The following is a 17,500-nucleotide window of genomic DNA, read 5'->3' on the forward strand; positions in this document are numbered from 1 at the left end:
CACGTCAAAGATTGCACGATGTTTTGGAAGAGATCGAGGTTCCAAAAGAAGCGTCTGCTATTTAGACGCCTCGACTGCGGGACGTTTTCAGTAAAATACACGTAAGTACAGTATGTAAACTGAGCAAAAAAGATATTGCACCAATTTTCGTACCCCAACTAAAACATTAATTCCCGTGTTATTTCATTCAATCTTTATATGCCATTAAAGGCCCTTCACTTGGCTACCTGGCACATTTTTCGGATCAAAGATTTCTGTTATGAGTATCACGTGACCGCCGCCGAAGTAAGGGTACCCCCAAATCGACCTGACAAAAACGTCAGATAACAATTAAAAAATCGACAAAAAATCAAAATAGGCTCAGCTTGGCAACCTTTACACACGCGAAGAAAGAAAATTTATTTATCTATCCAGAACAAGTTTTTTTGTTTTGCTATCTTGCGTATCTCTTGTGTTATGCCATTTCTACTGATGCAGGTGTGGAACGCATAAACAGTAGAAAACGAGAGGATTTTGCGTCCATTTTGAGGGGTACCATGACAAAACGCGCTGTATTTTAGCAATGCCTGAATGAATTGATTTAAAACTTTCAGAATCTGAAGTCTACACACGAGACTTACCCCGAGTGAAATTGTGGATCACTACATGTTATGCACTCGTCCGGAAAATGTTTTTAAACCCTTCACAGGTTTGTGAATGTACATCCTAACATTCAGGACTCTGCATGCATACAGACAAATGGTTGTTACAACAACTGCCAAAGTTTTATTCCAGTATGACGACTGACGGACATTGGCTAGCCATGTAAACACATGAGAGAAAACAAGTCGCGTAAGGCGAAAATACAACATTTAGTCAAGTAGCTGTCGAACTCACAGAATGAAACTAAACGCAATGCAACGCAGCAAGACCGTATACTCGTAACATCGTCAGTCCACCGCTCACGGCAAAGGCAGTGAAATTGACAAGAAGAGCGGGGTAGTAGTTGCGCTGAGAAGGATAGCACGCTTTTCTGTACCTCTCTTCGTTTTAACTTTCTGAGCGTGTTTTTAATCCAAACATATCATATCTATATGTTTTTGGAATCAGGAACCGACAAGGAATAAGATGAAAGTGTTTTTAAATTGATTTCGACAATTTAATTTTGATAATAATTTTTATATATTTAATTTTCAGAGCTTGTTTTTAATCCAAATATAACATATTTATATGTTTTTGGAATCAGCAAACGATGGAAAATAAGATGAACGTAAATTTGGATCGTTTTATAAAAGAAATATTTTTTTTTAAATTTTCAGATTTTTAATGACCAAAGTCATTAATTAATTTTTAAGCCACCACGCTGAAATGCAATACCGAAGTCCGGGCTTCGTCGAACATTACTTGACCAAAATTTCAACCAATTTGGTTGAAAAATGAGGGCGTGACAGTGCCGCCTCAACTTTCACGAAAAGCCGGATATGACGTCATCAAAGACATTTATCGAAAAAATGAAAAAAACGTCTGGGGATATCATTCCCAGAAACTTTCATGTCAAATTTCATACAGATCGGTCCAGTAGTTTGGTCTGAATCGCTCTACACGCACGCACACACACACACACACACACACGCAAACACACACACACACACACACACACACAGAGACACACGCACATACACCACGACCCTCGTCTCGATTCCCCCCTCGATGTTAAAAGATTTAGTCATAACTTGACTAAATGTAAAAATGGAACGTTCAGGCTGTTTGCTATTGACAGCAGTTATCGCTGAATGCCTCTCAAAACATGCTGCGGTCACGGATGACTGGACATGGCTGTCACACTGCAATCCTCAAAAAAATGTGATCGTGTTTACAGGACTAGGAAACTTAAACTAGTGATTGGATTTATATTACTCTTTGGCAGTATTTGTAACATTTATTTGTATGTATGCATGTAAAGTCATGATTTTTTTGCATTTAAACCTTCAAACCTATGACACGTTTTAAAACATTTTCCGGAAGATTGTTTTTCATTTCAAAAAATATGTGTAACGATGCGAGATGTTACCGGACGTATGTACCGTACATAAACTTGAGATCCTGAAAGTTTCGAATCAATCCATTTAGGCGTTTCTGAAATATAACGCCTTTTTTTCATGGTACCCCTCAAAATGGACGCAAAAAACGTTCTACTGCTCATGCGCACCACACCTCCATCTTCAGAAAGAAATGACATAACACAAGAGATACGCAAAATAGCAAAACAAAACAACATGTTCTGAATAGATAACTGTTTTGGCTTTCTTCTCGTTTTTAAACGTTGCCACGTTAAGCCTAATCTAAATTGTTGTCGATTTTTTAATTGATACCCTAAGTTTTTGTCCGATCGATTTTGTGGGTACCCTTACTTCGGCAACGGTCACGTGATACCTATAACAGAAATCTTTGATCTTAAGAGTGTGCCAGATAGCCCAGTAAAGGGCCTTTAATAGCATATAAAAGTGTCAATGAAATGCAACGGGAGTGAACGTTTTAGTTTGGGTACATAAATGGGTGCAATAATTGTTTTGCTCAGTTTAGAATAAACAGAATGCTACCTTGTGTGCAGTACACGGCCCGATGACATACGATGACATGTGTAATACGAGGTTTACACTCGTTGCTTTTGCACGCAGTTCAATATTTAAAAACACAACTCGTGTAAATCTGGTACAACACAGCGAGTCATGCAGTATTCTCTTTGTCGATTTAGAAACAGGTTGTTTTGTCTCGCGTAACTCGTGTTTTATCCGGATGCCATTCCTACTGAAGCAGGTGTCGATCGCATGTGAATTAAGGGCTCTCATGACAATACATGTGATAAAACCAAAGCTGACCTACTAAGTTTCCCACTTTCAGAATCGATTCCAACCGCGGAAATTGCCCCGCTTAGCACTCAGAGACTGCTGACGTTCTTAGGAAAAAGTAGTCCCAATTATCGTGCACGACTTCTTTTTGGATTGTTAGCTTGAAGCTTCATTGGGGCTTTTGTCATCCGGCCGTGTACTGCACACTATATAATTCATTTCGGGTGCACAAGTGCTTAAAGTTCTGAACGTAGAGAGAGAGAGAGAGAGAGAGAGAGAGAGAGAGAGAGAGAGAGAGAGAGAGAGAGAGAGAGAGAGAGAGAGAGATAGAGAGAGAGAGAGAGAGAGAGAGAGAGAGAGAGAGAGAGAGAGAGAGAGAGAGAGAGAGAGAGAGAGAGAGTACCAACGACAAAAAATAGTGCGCCTCTATTTGACATATCAGAGCACAGGGTGTTAATGACGAACATGATCGAAATGTCAGGCACGTGGCATGGCTGACCCGGGGGGGGGGGGGGGGGGGGGGGCGAAGGATTTACGTGGTGCGTTCAAAATTCTGAGAAAGGAGTGTTCAAGTTTGCAACAAGTCATTCCTCAGAAATAAACGCATTGCGACCGTAGCACACCTTCACCCCTGCATGCCCTGTGCATGACATTTCATTCCTGACATTTCATTCCTATTATTCAGTAACACCCCGTACTCTGATTCGTCAACAAGAGGCGCACTTTTTTTCTTCACGAATGCGTGACCATGCATGTCAAGTTCACACCAGAGAGAGAGAGAGAGAGAGAGAGAGAGAGAGAGAGAGAGAGAGAGAGAGAGAGAGAGAGAGAGAGAGAGAGAGAGAGAGAGAGTGAGAGAGAGAGAGAGAGAGAGAGAGAGAGAGAGAGAGAGAGAGAGAACGGGTTCGGGAGAGGGGGGGATATGAGGTCGTAAACGTAGGTATTCGTTCTTTTGACCTCCGTAAGTAGGGGAAAGGCTCCTAATATGTACCACCTCCTGTTTTGACCAAGTAACGGCGCTACAGCGCTCAAAACACTTTCATTTGCTGTATTCATGCACCCTCTCTGGATAACTTACACATGTCAAAACAGTTGCAGAAACACAAACCTCAAAACCGTTAGTTTTTTTCTGTTTTTTTTCACTTTTGTCAGCGTTCACTCTAAATTTGCAGCCAAAAACGGACTTGTTTCTGTCCACAAGCCAAAGCTGTTATCACACAAAAAGACCGTATTTGTAACATTTTAGTTGTGTTGACCCCGAGTTTCTACTGCAAACAAAAAATAATAGCAAAATCTCAAAGTATGTGTGAGTCCCCTTATATGGACCGCCTTCAACAAATCGAAGAAAATAAAAGCTAAAGGCTATTTTCATTAATTCATCGATAAGCTTGCTGAAAATAACCTATAACTAGCCCTCGAGATTAAAAAAAATATAAAAAGTAGTCTTATTTTCGTGGAAGTTGATAATTTCACTTATTTTCACTCTGTTTTTGATAAGCTTCTTTAGTTTCCTGGTGTGCCTCAAATAATGTTCTCATCAACCCGAAACAGATCAATCTAAAGCATATTTTAATTAGTCTGACTTGCACACCAAGTTGTATCATGCTATTTTGAAGTATAGGGGGCTTTTAACAGCGATTCGTGAAGGCTTCTTCACTGGTCCATATTGGGTGCCCAGGCTCCTGATATGGACCATTTGTGAATTGTTCTGTATTTAGGTTTTGCTGAATGTCTATCAAAGCTATTTCACTCTAATTAGGCCTAACGGTTAACCTAAGAGAGAAGGACTACCTTCTTCTTCTTCGTTCATGGGCTTAGACTCCCACGTTCACCCATGTTTTTAGCACAAGAGGATTTTTACGTGTATGACCGTTTTTACCCCGCCATTCAGGCAGCATACGCCGATTTCGGGGGAGGGAAGGACTACCAAACACAAAATCAAACTTCTTCGCAAGAAATCAAGCTAGTTATCAGCATGAAAAACAACAAGTCGAGTAAGGCGAAATTACAACATTTAGTCAATCTGTCGAACCCACAGAATAAAACTGAACGCACTGCATTTTTTTCGTCAAACTTTGCGGCAAGGAAATCGCTCACTTTTTCCGTGAAACACGAAGTAAAACTGACATGCAAGAATAGCGAAATAGCGTATTGAGCTTGTTTTGAATACAACATATTATATCTATATGTTTTTGGAATCAGGAAATGATAATGAATAATATGAAATCCTTTTTGGATCGATTTCTGTATTTATAATCGTAGTACTAACTAACCTATTTTCGTTAATTGTGATGACATTTTAAGAGTAAACATAACATATGTATATATTTTTAGATTCAAAATATGATGAAGAATACGATGCAGTTAATTTTAAATCTGTTTGTGAAAAATCGACTTTCATGACAACTTTAATGAGGAAACTCATCAAATATTTTTTTAAGCCTCGAAGCCTTGAAATGCAATACCAAAGTCCGGGCTTCGTCGAAGAATACTTGACTAAAATTTAAACCAATTTGGTTGAAAAATGAGAGCGTGACAGTACGGCCTCAACTTTCACAAAAAAAGCCGGATATGACGTCATTAAAGACATTTATTAAACAAATGAAAAAAACGTCTAGAGATATCATACTCAGAAACTCTCATGTACATTTCTCTGCATCGCTTTATACACACACACACTCGATCACACACACATAGTCATAACTTGACTAAATGTAAAAAGGGTCCATTTTAGGAGCCCTTCCCCTACATTGGCAATGAATCAGTGCGTACCATATCGGGTAGCATGCCCGCAAGCTAGTCGTACCTTATTTGGTATACGACAAGGATATGTATTTCTCATAAATGCAGGCTTGTGTTTCCTGTGGCTGCCGCCGCCTTGCATGTTCCAACGGGTCGCGCGCGCAGAGAGAGAGAGAGAGAGAGAGAGAGAGAGAGAGAGAGAGAGAGAGAGAGAGAGAGAGAGAGAGAGAGAGAGAGAGAGAGAGACAGACAGAGACAGAGAGAGAGAGAGACAGAGAGAGAGACAGAGAGAGAGACAGAGAGAGAGAGACAGAGACAGAGAGAGAGAGAGAGAGACGGAGAGAGAGAGATATATATCATTAATATATTCGGAGTCGCACGCTGCCCTCTTGTTGACTGCAGGTTTATGCAACGTAATCGGAAAAAAAGCTTTTCCCGGGAATCGTTCCTTCCATTAACTGCTACGTGTCTCAGCCTCGTCGCGCAGTGACCCCCGTGTGACGTACTTCACTCGTCTGGCTGGTTGTCAGTGTGTCACAGGTGAGGGAGTGGCTTACTTTTTGATTGACTTGAAGCTCCACCCTTCGTTAGTCCAATGATCAATTCTTCTTCGCCTGGGGCAAAGGCGGAGGTACAATGAATCTGATTTTTGCGCGTGTATGTGATTTGCTGTGTGAGGGTGTGATTGTCGTCGTTGTTGTTGTTGTTGTTGTTGTTTGACTTTATTGATCCCATGCGATCGCAGACTTGGACCCGGACAGGGACATAGACAACACAATAAAAAGTCCAAAACCAAGCCAGAATGTCGCATCTTTTTAAAATCCTTATATTCGGCCCGCAGGCCTTCAAAGGTACACTGACCAAGCGTCTAGAGTTACAACACGGCAATGGAACATCCGATCGTACGTCACATACAGACGTAACATTACATTCTTCAAGAAAAATATGATTAGTGTTTAGTCTCTTTATATAAATATAGCTATTCTGATGGACACGTGGGGGAATTCGGGGGCTGTGATTGGTTGGTCTCACACATCCCTTTTTCCGATCATCAAAGCATAATGCTACGGAAGTTGCCCATTTTTGCCGATATCCCAAAGCATATCGACAATAACAAAGACGCATGGTTCCGGTTTCTTCCACGTGTATAAAGTACACTCATACCTCGCCATGTTTGTTTCTGCGACTAGTCGACAGACGATGCCATTTGCTTTGTTTGTTTTTTTGTTGTTGCTTACTGAACATAACATACATTACGTGTACAATCCAGTTCTTTAACAGGAAACAAACATGGCACATTTCCAGAAGCTGCAATCTGAAGCGACCTATCTCTGATTCTAGCAGACGATCTCTCCAATGCTTAACACACAATCAGCAAACTCTCCTGTCACATAGAACGTCCATTGTATAGTGAAGTTACCGGTCTGAAACATTTAGTCGTTTCTTCTGAGACAATCCTTGTTCTCTTATCATCTACAGATTTACCGCAGTCTTCACCACGCGAATTCCCAACAGAAGTCAGACTTTCGAACATACAATCTACGTAGGCAAGCATGATACGTCATGACGTCATATGATTCCTAGCATATTGACGTAATGCTAAACATCCGGTTATCTCGAGTTTTCTCCGTAATACATGTCCGTGGGTTTTTCAATGTTCGGTTATTTCCGTGGCTTCATGCGGAAAGGGAACCGTTGTCTGCAATCAACGACATGGACCATTCTGGTACTTGTTGCTGACAAAAACATGATTTTAACACAGAATTTAATGTCAGAATACCTATATAAACGCTATTGTGTTTTCATCGTAGCAATAGAGTCCGATATTTAGACTCGAACAAGTATAATGCGACTCGTCTTCGACCCGTCGGCATTATACTTGTCTCGTCTAAATATCGGGCCCTATTGCTACGCTGAAAACACAATAGCTGTTAATATATATATATATATACAAGCTCACAAATGCATGCACGCCACACATATTTTTGTTTTTTAAGAATGACACAATATTTTCGTTTAAAATGTTATGAATTAAAGTTAGCATTTTGATACATCTGTGACCCCTATAATTTTTAGTTTGGTGGTATGGAGCGTTGATCATATTTCTTTTCGTGCTGCAGAATTATCAAGTGGATGACAACCAATGTTGTGTCACAATCCTGATCAACATATTGACAAGACGAAAATGTCCGATGGTAGGTGTTTTATTTTCACCAGTAGAACGTAACATTCGTCGAAGCAACCAATCTATTTACCATAGATAGGACATTGTGTGGGTTAGATCACATTACAAAGTATGATCAATAATTGCCATATGTGTGTAACTGACGGACCACCAGCACGTACTGCAATGCTTTATGCAAAGTGTGCCATCATTGTATCATTCATCATCTACTTGGTTTCTTGTGTGAAATGACGGAAAGATGATTTTCCTGGGATCTGTTTCTGTGTAAGCAGTGTGTGTGTGTGTGTGTGTGTGTGTGTGTGTGTGTGTGTGTGTGTGTGTGTGTGTGTGGCAACCACATATTTCAATCTCATTCTTTGACTCACTCATTTCAGTTTGGAAGATTGAACATTATTAATTAGAAACTGCGCCTGAAACTATATATAAAACAAAGTTAGTTTCACTGGTTTCTTTATTATGTTCTGAATCCGAAAAGATATAGGTATAAATGGTTTAATTTGAAAATTTGTTCAGAATAATAGGAAATAGGTAGTATGTAGTCACTGCTCGCAGGATTCACAGACCATCTAGATACGAGTTCTCACATGTCGTCCTCCTTGTTTTCGATTTTGTGTGTTTGTCAGATGGAGCAATTCGCGTAGTGCTGATGGGGAAAACAGGTGCAGGCAAGAGTTCCCTAGGCAACACATTGCTTGGAGAGGACACGTTTGAGGTTTACAATGGAATGACCTCGGGTACTGAATTCAGCGAAGTAAAAGGAGCCGAACGATTTGGAAGATTCATTCAGGTAATCAATATAAAACCATCATGCTACTTCCATGACAGGCCCTGAGCTTTGTTCATGGGCTTGTTTGCTCGCCTGATTGTGTGACCTGTGTACATATTATTTATAAACATACGACAGCGATTGACCCCAAATATCGACTTCGATAATATTTTGCTTATATTGTGTCTGTGATATTTTCAAAGAGTGTGGGAACAAGTGTAACAAAAAGAAAAAAGAAATCTACTGGTATGAGTTCATGATACAGAATTTTAAATATGATGACATGACAAGAATCATATAGATGAGGTTTGGTTAATTGAATGGGGTATGGCCAATTACAATCACAGGACCAATTTTGCGAGAGGTGTAAATCTCTAGTTTACGTTTGTTGTAATGATGTGTTTCTGTGATGAAATATTGTAACGTGTCTTTATGATATGGCTGGAAATAGCGTCATTACGTCACGTTTTCGTAGGCTAAAATTAGATCAATTTCTCAATTCGTATGAACAAATTTCCTGGAGCGATGTTAACAAACAAAGTGACACACAATCACATATATAGAGAATACTACATGGCTTGCTGTGTCGTACCAAATTTACACGAGTGTTTTTTAAAATATTGAACTGCGAGCTAAAGCGAGCTGTTCACTATTTGAAAAAGCAACGAGTGTAAATCTGGTACGACACAGCAAGCCATGTAGTATTCTGTTTATCCTACATACTTTACTTACGTGTATTTGACTGAAAATGTCCTGCAGTCGAGGCAGCTAAATGGAAGACGCTTGCTTTGGAACCTCGATCTCTTCTAAAGCCTCGTGCCATCTATTACGTCAAGGCAAAGAAACGTCACTCTGAAAGTGTGGTGTGACGTGTTAGTTCTAAATATTCATCGAGGGTAATTAGCGAGCGCAATGTTTTTGCTCTAATGACGTTTGTCTCGGTGACTTAATTTGGCATGATAAGCAGTGGAAAAACAGGCCCCTGCCAGACTTGCTTGACATGACCTCATTTACATGATATACACACGTGTGATTTGAACGATTATTATCTCACGAGTGTCTCTCTCACGTATGTAGGATAAATAAATAATTAAAACAATTGACCGTGACATTTTTCGTAGATCCGCAGAACGTACCATTACCTTCATTTTGAAAAATGGCATCAAAAAAGGTAAACGTGTTTATTCTCAGAAACATATGCATGCTGAGCGCTGTTTCAAAGTGTTAACAATCTACCATAAATGTTTCAACAGACTCTGGAAATATCACAGACAAAATTATTAGGGAAGTCGATTTTTGGAGTCAATCGCTGTCGTATGTTTTAAGTCACTGAAAATATATCTTTATGGTGATTGAAGCGTTTCGTCACGCTCATAAGAAAAATATCTAACTCCGTGTTGGGCATTTCTACAGTGAGACTACAGGGGTTGCTACTGGAAGGGTAACTATCACGTGTTAGAGGGTACACACTCTCAGACCATCGGAAATCGTTGTCACGGTTACGTAAACAAAACTGCCGATCTTGCTTTTTGAGTTAGGCACTTTTTTATGGATACAGGTAGACTTGATTGGAAACTTCGAAGGTATGCAAAAGCTTTAGGGGGGTTGTTTTGTAGTTGTGCTGATTGAAAATGTTTCTGTTAACTCTTTATCTCACGTTTATACCGTGGTAACAGCTCGAGATAGGCAGTTTGCAACTTATAACTAAAATGAGATAGGAAGAAACCAAATAAGTTTGTTTCGTTTTTCTCAAAACAGTAAAAAATGACACTCTATTGAAAAATATTTGAATAAAAAATGCCAGCGTGATATTTGCATGGTTGGTGAAGAAGCTCGAACGAGGCTTTCTCTGACTTGTGTTGAAGAAATAATTCGAATAACATGTTTTGCCCGAATCTACCTGCTGAGTATGGTGTTTGAGAATGTGCATTAAAAAGCTATTCGTAAGTCTGCATACATGGACAAATCTGCGAGGGAATATACTGCGCACGTTCAACCTGGGCACTGCTTCTACATAACAAATTGCTAGCTGGGAATTGAATAAGAAAGAAAGCAAAACAAGATATAACATGCGTTATTTTTTTTAAAAGCTGCTGTTTCAAATCGTGGATTTGCCGGTACCAAATTTTGATAACTTCACTATTAAAAGAAACCAGACAAGCTTTTTACTCGTGCTATGCCTGCAAATGGAAGGTTATTCCTAGCGCATAACAACAACAATACATAAATTAATTGTTAATTACTTACACACAAAATGGGGTCTATTTTGATCAAGTTATCAAACATATTAATATGATGCGATTCAATACCATAAAATATAATACGATACGATATGATACGATACGATTCGATACGAAATAAGGAGGTTTAGAAACTGCGTCACCTATCAGCTACGTCACCTACCAGGACACCTATCTCACATGAGGGTCGCGCTGCGTGTGGTGATTAGGTAGGCCTACGTGTTCACGTAGCAAACCCTTCCATACGTCAGCGCAACGTATGTCAGATTTTATCAAGTCCAACCATCCGAGAAGGCTGTAAGGATGCTCAATATTTTCTGGAATCTTTCCTTCACGCTTCAGTCCATATATTTCATAATTCTGGTTTGTATACATCGTAGTCGCCGATGTGTCAAGAGCATGACCCCATGAACGACAAGGCGCTGAGACTTACGTCGCGTATTCTTCTGTGGGCCTATTGAGTGTGCTCGCCTCGATTCACTTCAAAAAGCAGACACAAAAAGCAAATTAAATACCGCTCGTTCAAATGTATTTTGTAGTTAAATCTGTTCAGTGGAATGAATTCAATCCCTCCGGTAGGAAAAGAATGGAAAAGCTCCCCTAGAATGGATTTTAGTGCAAATGTGTCGGTGTCTCGATAATACGTGAACACTGTGACCTTCTTTTTGACAACTTCTGAGCTGAGCGTTAGATACCACGTTACGGCATACTACACCCCTATTACTGCGGGTATTCCCACTGTCGATCGCTGTGCGTGCTTCTGATACGGGCGTGATCACGTATTAAACTGTTGTTTTTATACGTGAAGGCAACGTATCTCATATTACTTTAAAATCTAAATATGAACCATTCAAATAAAAGTACGAGACCTCCCCTTACAGCATTTACCTTTTTCCTGACGCATAAACCACATTTTTTGGTTGTGTGGTTGCTTGACTAAAATTAAATAAATCAGGTGACCCGTTCCAACTGCACAGCAAACCATGAAGCACGCAAGGACAACCCAAGTTAAATTTAGAAATGTCATCTCGACCAACATACTCCTAGGAAGCAAGTACCTTGCGTGAGGAAGCGTATGTTTAAAAAGACTGAAAATTCAGCATAACAGTAACCTTTTCCCAGGAACAGATCAAGTCTGCTTGGTAACCCAATGCACACGTGTATCATCAATCAATCAATCAATCAATGAATCTTATATCGCGCATATTCCGTGGGTACAGTTCTAGGCGCTCTGCAGTGATGCCGTGTGAGATGAAATTTTATACGGCCAGTAGATTGCAGCCATTTCGGCGCATATTTACGGCCTATTATTCCAAGTCACACGGGTATAGGTAGACAATTATTAACTGTGCCCGCTAAGCAATTTTGCCAGGAAAGACCCTTTTGTCAATCGTGGGATCTTTAACGTGCACACCCAATGTAATGTACACGGGGGGGGGGGGGGGGGGGGGGGGAGTTCGGACACCGAAGAGAGTCTGCACACAAAGTTGACTCTGTGAAATAAATTTCCGCCGAACCTGGGATCGAACTCACGCTGACAGCGGCCAACTGAATACAAATCCGGCGCGCTACCAACTGAGCTATATCCCCGCCCCATGTGTGTGTGGTGGTGGGGGGGGGGGTGTTGTTTCGTTTGGTTAGTAAAACTGCCTGGCAAGAATGTTTTGTTTAATAAAGACTTTGTAAACGACCCTAAAGTAATGTTCCGTCCAATCCATTTGAATTGAAGGCTAGGTTTGGGTACACACATAAAGGCATGCGCGTACACACGCACACCCACAAACACACACACAGACACACACACACACACACACAGAGACACACACACACACACACATACACACATACACAAACACACACGCACACAAACACACTCGCACACACATGGCGTCGCCCCTTTACACAGACAGACAGACAGACAAGCAGACAGTGTATACAAACACACACGCATATACACACATACACATTCGCACACGCACACGACAGTCAGAAACACAACGACGCCCACTTACACACTACCACACACCCTTATAAGCGGGGGTGAAAGCGTGGTGGCCAGTGACCCAGAACGAACACAAGCCAACGCTCGAAGTTCGATTGCCCTACTTTTCTTTTTTGTTTCCTTTAAAAAAATAAAAATCATTGACTTTACCTGCTGGTTAACACTCGGTATGATCTGGGTCAGTGGAACATAACTTCTACGTGCAGCACACAGCGACACCCACACAATGACAGCAGCAGTTTCAACACTGGGTATTGTTGCAGACTTTAACGCGCTGTCCACGATTTTTTAAAGCACGACATGCATGATGTTCGAAAGATGTTTTGCCCTACTTTGATACGTGACGTGGTATCTAACGAGCGGTTTTTACAACATTCCTCTGCGTGACTTATCTCGATAGGGATAGGTGAGGTACGTAACGCAATATCTAAACCTCCCTAATGATACGATACGATACGTACGATACGATATGATACAATACGATATGATTCGATACGATAGAATACAATAAAATACAATGCAATACAATACAAAAAAAGAGTATACGTTACAAATACAATAAAATTCGATACATAGAGCTTAAACAATGACCACGAGTTGATTACTGGAAAATAAACCACGAGTGGGTATTTGCAGCCGCTTGGTAATTCACGGACCCACGAGTGGTTTATTTTCCAGGAATCAACGAGTTGTCGTCATTGTTTAAGCTATTTATACAAATAACAACATGGGTCGAACATGCAGTTATGCAGACGACATTTTGTACGCAATTTCATTTCAGCCTAATCACTCAGAGTGTCAAATGCGCGTCATTCAAATAGTCCCTATTCTTTTACTTTATTCTTAGTCTCCGACTCGTCGGCATTATACTTGTCTGGTCTAAATATCGGACCCCATTGCTACGATTAAAACACAATAGCGTTTATATAGCTATTCTGACATTACATTCTGTGTTAAAATCATGTTTTTGTCAGCAACAAGGACCAGAATGGTCCATGTCGTTGATAGCAGACGACGGTTCCCTTTCCGCATGAAGCCACGGAAATAACCGAACATTGAAAAACCCACGGACATGTATTACGGAGAAAACTCGGGATAACCGGATGTTTAGCATTACGTCAATATGCTAGGAATCATATGACGTCATGACGTATCGTGCTTGCCTACGTAGATTGTATATGTTCGAAAGTCTGACTTCTGTTGTGAATTCGCGTGGTGAAGACTGCGGTAAATATGTAGATGATAAGAGAACAAGGATTGTCTCAGAAGAAACGACTAAATGTTTCAGACCGGTAACTTCATTTCAACATTGCACTATATAATGGACGTTCAATGTGACAGGAGAGTTTGCTGATTTTGTGTTAAACATTGGAGAGATCGTCTGCTAGAATCAGAGATAGGTCGCTTCAGATTGCAGCTTCTGGAAATTTGCAAGGTTTGTTGTCTGTTAAAGAACTGGATTTTACACGTACAGTAAGCAACAACAAAAACACACAAAGCAAATGGCATCATCTGTCGACTAGTCACAGAAACAAACCTGGCGAGGTATGCGTGTACTTCATTCACGTCAGCCATTGTTGTTACAGTTTTGAGTCAACGTTGTACGTATTCTTCCGCAACAGGGTCCAATCGTCTGGGTTTCAAATGTTCTAAAAATAAATTCTAGTGTTGATTATTTTTTAGCCCTCTTTATTCTTACTTCGAATAATCCACGTGTGATTTTTGGTGTAATCAAAGTAGTTCGTTCTAATTTCTCACTTGTCTAAAAATAATCAACTAGATTTAATCCACCCCTCGGTTGCATTGCAGGAGTTGTATAAATGTTAATACAACGTCAATGTATTATCTCAGCGAAAAAATCAACATATGTCTGAAAAAAAACCCCAATGAACGCAATCAATAGTTGAGCCTAGTCAATGAAGACAATCATGTACTGGTATCTTCGTTCACTTTTCGAGACATTTCGTGTGATTTATCACGATTTACTTCTTACTAATCTTAGAAACACGGAGTGTTAGTTATCAGGTTTTTTTTTATCTCTGGGCAAATGCAAGCCATACACATCGATGGGTCTATATCGGGCATGTTTTTGATGGGTTGTGTTCCACAAATCTCTTTTCGATCTTCGCTGGGAATATGGAACGTTTTCTTTTATAAGTAAGGTTAATATAATCGACTGGTGCGTCGTCCCTTAGCTCAGTGTTCTGAGATGGCGACTGATTTACTCATGAATCTGTTCAAAATGTGTACGATCAATACGATACGATACAATACGATACGATACATGTGTGTATGTACACTGTATACTGCAGGTGATTGACACCCCGGGTCTTTGTGACACCCATCACTCTGAAGACAATATCGTCAACATTGTGGTTAAGGGTATCTTTGATGTGTACCCAGGTCCCCACATCATTCTTCTGGTTCTTCGCTGTGATGTCCGTTTCACTGAAGTAAGTGTGAAGTTTGGATAGGTTACCTGTCTTTACTCTATTTCTATAGAAATATAGAATTGCGTAAATTGTTTATTGAAGTCTTTCTAAAACAAAACACAAAAACACAAACAATTGCAAAGTGCCAAATATATTGATCTCAAAAAGCGTATGTCCGATGGAGAAAATGTGACAGCATCGCCTTCAAATAGCAAGACGTTTCATCAACGATTTACAAGACGGCTTAAATGTCATCACTTCAGTAAAAGTAAGAAGTAGGAATGCGTGCGCGCGCGCGCGCGCGTGTGTGTGTGTGTGTGTGTGTGTGTGTGTGTGTGTGTGCGTGTGTGTGTGTGTGTGTGCGTGCGTGCGTGCGTGCGTGCGTGTCTGTGTCAGTGAGAGAGAGAGAGGGAGAGAGAGAGAGAGAGAGAGAGAGAGAGAGAGAGAGAGAGAGAGAGAGAGAGAGAGAGAGAGAGAGTACGAACGAATACGAATGTTTAATGCATATTCATGAGAGAGAGAGAGAGATAGAGAGGGGGGGAGAGAGAGAGAAAGAGGAAGAGAGAGCTAGAGAGAGAGAAAGAGAGAGCTAGCTAGAGAGGGAGAGAGAGAGAGAGAGAGAGAGAGAGAGAGAGAGAGAGAGAACAAGAACAAGAACAAATCTTTAATTGTCTAAGGCCACAGCCCCTTACAATAGTAGTTAAAATAACAGCAATAGTATGGATTGGATTGGATTGGATAAGATTTACAGTCCAGTGAGGTTACCCTCATGGAAATTCGGGCTGCTTTCTCCCCGGGGAAAGCGAGCTGCCATACATACGGCGCTACCCATATTTTTTTTTCCTGCATGCGTGTATTCATGTTTCCTGAGACTTAATGCCGTGTGAGATGCACAGTTATAAATCATAGTCACGCATACAATTCAACAAATACATTAAAACCCTGATGACATGTCACAGAACCTGATTGATAAGGGTTCCTCTCTTCTGTAACATGAAGAACACAAATCTGCCGAAGCTGTTCATCACATTACCCTCATTACTGCCACAGAAATACACAGGTTGTTGTTGCAGCGGCGTAGAGTTCGAGATGTTCAAGTATTTCGCTCGAAAATCTTGATTAGATGTACATAAAATAATACAAAATGGTGTTAATCTTTTTTGTCAGCTGTACAGAGAGGACAGGTTTTTGTCGTTTGGTTTGGTGCGTACGGAAACTTGTGAGCGTTGATTTCGGATACTCCTGCGCGGAAACGAGTAAGAGCAACTCTGTACTTAATATCTTCGATTAATTCAATGTATTTCTCTTTTTCCAAGCATGTTTTGTAACAATTATAAATGTCGAAACGTTCACTGCATTCTAAAAAGGAGAACCATTCTTGACAAAAACAATCTTGTAAACGTCTTTTAAACTCTCGTAAGAAACACTTCTCATCCCCAACCATTCCGTACATCCACACAGCAGCAAAACCATTACAACATAAAAGACTGCACATGTGAGACCCAATTTGTGTGGCTCTTGGATGCCAAATTAAAGCTTTGCAATCTTGGAATATCTTGAATCAGGTTGCTTCAGCAGTATAAACCAGTACTTGACACATCTGACTGCAGAGTTGATACACTGCGGATGTCTTCCCAATTCACCGTACACAATGTTGTTTGGAGTTCGAATTGTCACTTTCAGAAACTTTTTACACGCAAGCAGGTGGACCCTTTCCACAGAGTCATACTTTCCATATCCCCATAGCTCTGAACCATTCAAGAGCATAGGGGCGATCCGTGCGTCAAAGAGTTTGAAAAACACATTTGCTGAATGGCAGCCTAGTCTGTACAACAATCTAACGATTTCGATCACTCCCTTTTTCGCCAAGGTTGTCTTTGTTTCTACAGCAATGTTCCAGCTCAGTTGGGTGGAAAGGGTTACACCGAGATATTTAAACGAGTTCACAATCTCAAGACGATCCATTCCGTAGAACCACTTCTCTTTCTGTGCAATGTGCCCGCCCTTTCTAAAAACCATGACCTTAGTCTTTGTCAAGTTCACGTTCAGACACAGTTTATCTGCAGAGCAGCGTAGGACATTAAGCTGGTTTTGTAGGCCTACTACAGTGCTGGATAACAGCGCAATGTCGTCAGCAAAAAGCATTACAAACAGAACAGTTCTAACTCAGACGGAGATAAACGTATCCCATGTCTGCCTCGTTGTATGACATCCTGTGCCAGTTCGTTGATCAGAAACGAGAACATTGTCGGTGAGGCTACACAACCTTGTTTAAGGCCTTGCATACATTCAAAGAAATGTATTC

The 17,500-nt window shown here is 40.5% G+C and overlaps 3 protein-coding genes across 8 annotated transcripts in view; 2 read left to right on the forward strand and 1 right to left on the reverse strand.

Moving 5' to 3' along the window:
* The window catches only part of LOC138972506 (GTPase IMAP family member 9-like), a 24,187-nt gene extending 21,181 nt beyond the window's left edge, over window positions 1–3,006 (reverse strand). Inside the window, exon 1 of one of the 2 annotated variants that reach the window (XM_070345150.1) lies at window positions 2,863–3,006. The gene's annotated coding sequence lies outside the window, so the exon portion shown is untranslated. Of the gene's footprint in view, window positions 1–2,858 lie in introns of both variants that reach the window. The other variant, XM_070345148.1, reaches the window with a different exon arrangement.
* The window catches only part of LOC138972510 (uncharacterized), a 323,114-nt gene that overhangs the window by 135,186 nt on the left and 170,428 nt on the right, over window positions 1–17,500 (forward strand). The window lies entirely within an intron of this gene.
* Window positions 1–17,500, forward strand: part of LOC138972505 (GTPase IMAP family member 7-like) — a 29,065-nt gene that overhangs the window by 177 nt on the left and 11,388 nt on the right. The window contains exons 2-5 of one of the 5 annotated variants that reach the window (XM_070345143.1): window positions 5,973–6,110; window positions 7,691–7,765; window positions 8,379–8,542; window positions 15,076–15,216. In XM_070345143.1, coding sequence (XP_070201244.1) covers window positions 7,714–7,765; window positions 8,379–8,542; window positions 15,076–15,216 — 357 coding nt within the window. In that variant the 5' untranslated portion in view covers window positions 5,973–6,110; window positions 7,691–7,713. Of the gene's footprint in view, window positions 1–5,930; window positions 6,111–6,146; window positions 6,202–6,429; window positions 6,473–7,690; window positions 7,766–8,378; window positions 8,543–15,075; window positions 15,217–17,500 lie in introns of those variants that run through there. The other 4 variants (XM_070345144.1, XM_070345145.1, XM_070345146.1 and 1 more) reach the window with 4 other exon arrangements.

The sequence above is a fragment of the Littorina saxatilis genome, linkage group LG8 (genome assembly GCF_037325665.1).
Source record: "Littorina saxatilis isolate snail1 linkage group LG8, US_GU_Lsax_2.0, whole genome shotgun sequence".
Classification (NCBI taxonomy): domain Eukaryota; kingdom Metazoa; phylum Mollusca; class Gastropoda; order Littorinimorpha; family Littorinidae; genus Littorina; species Littorina saxatilis.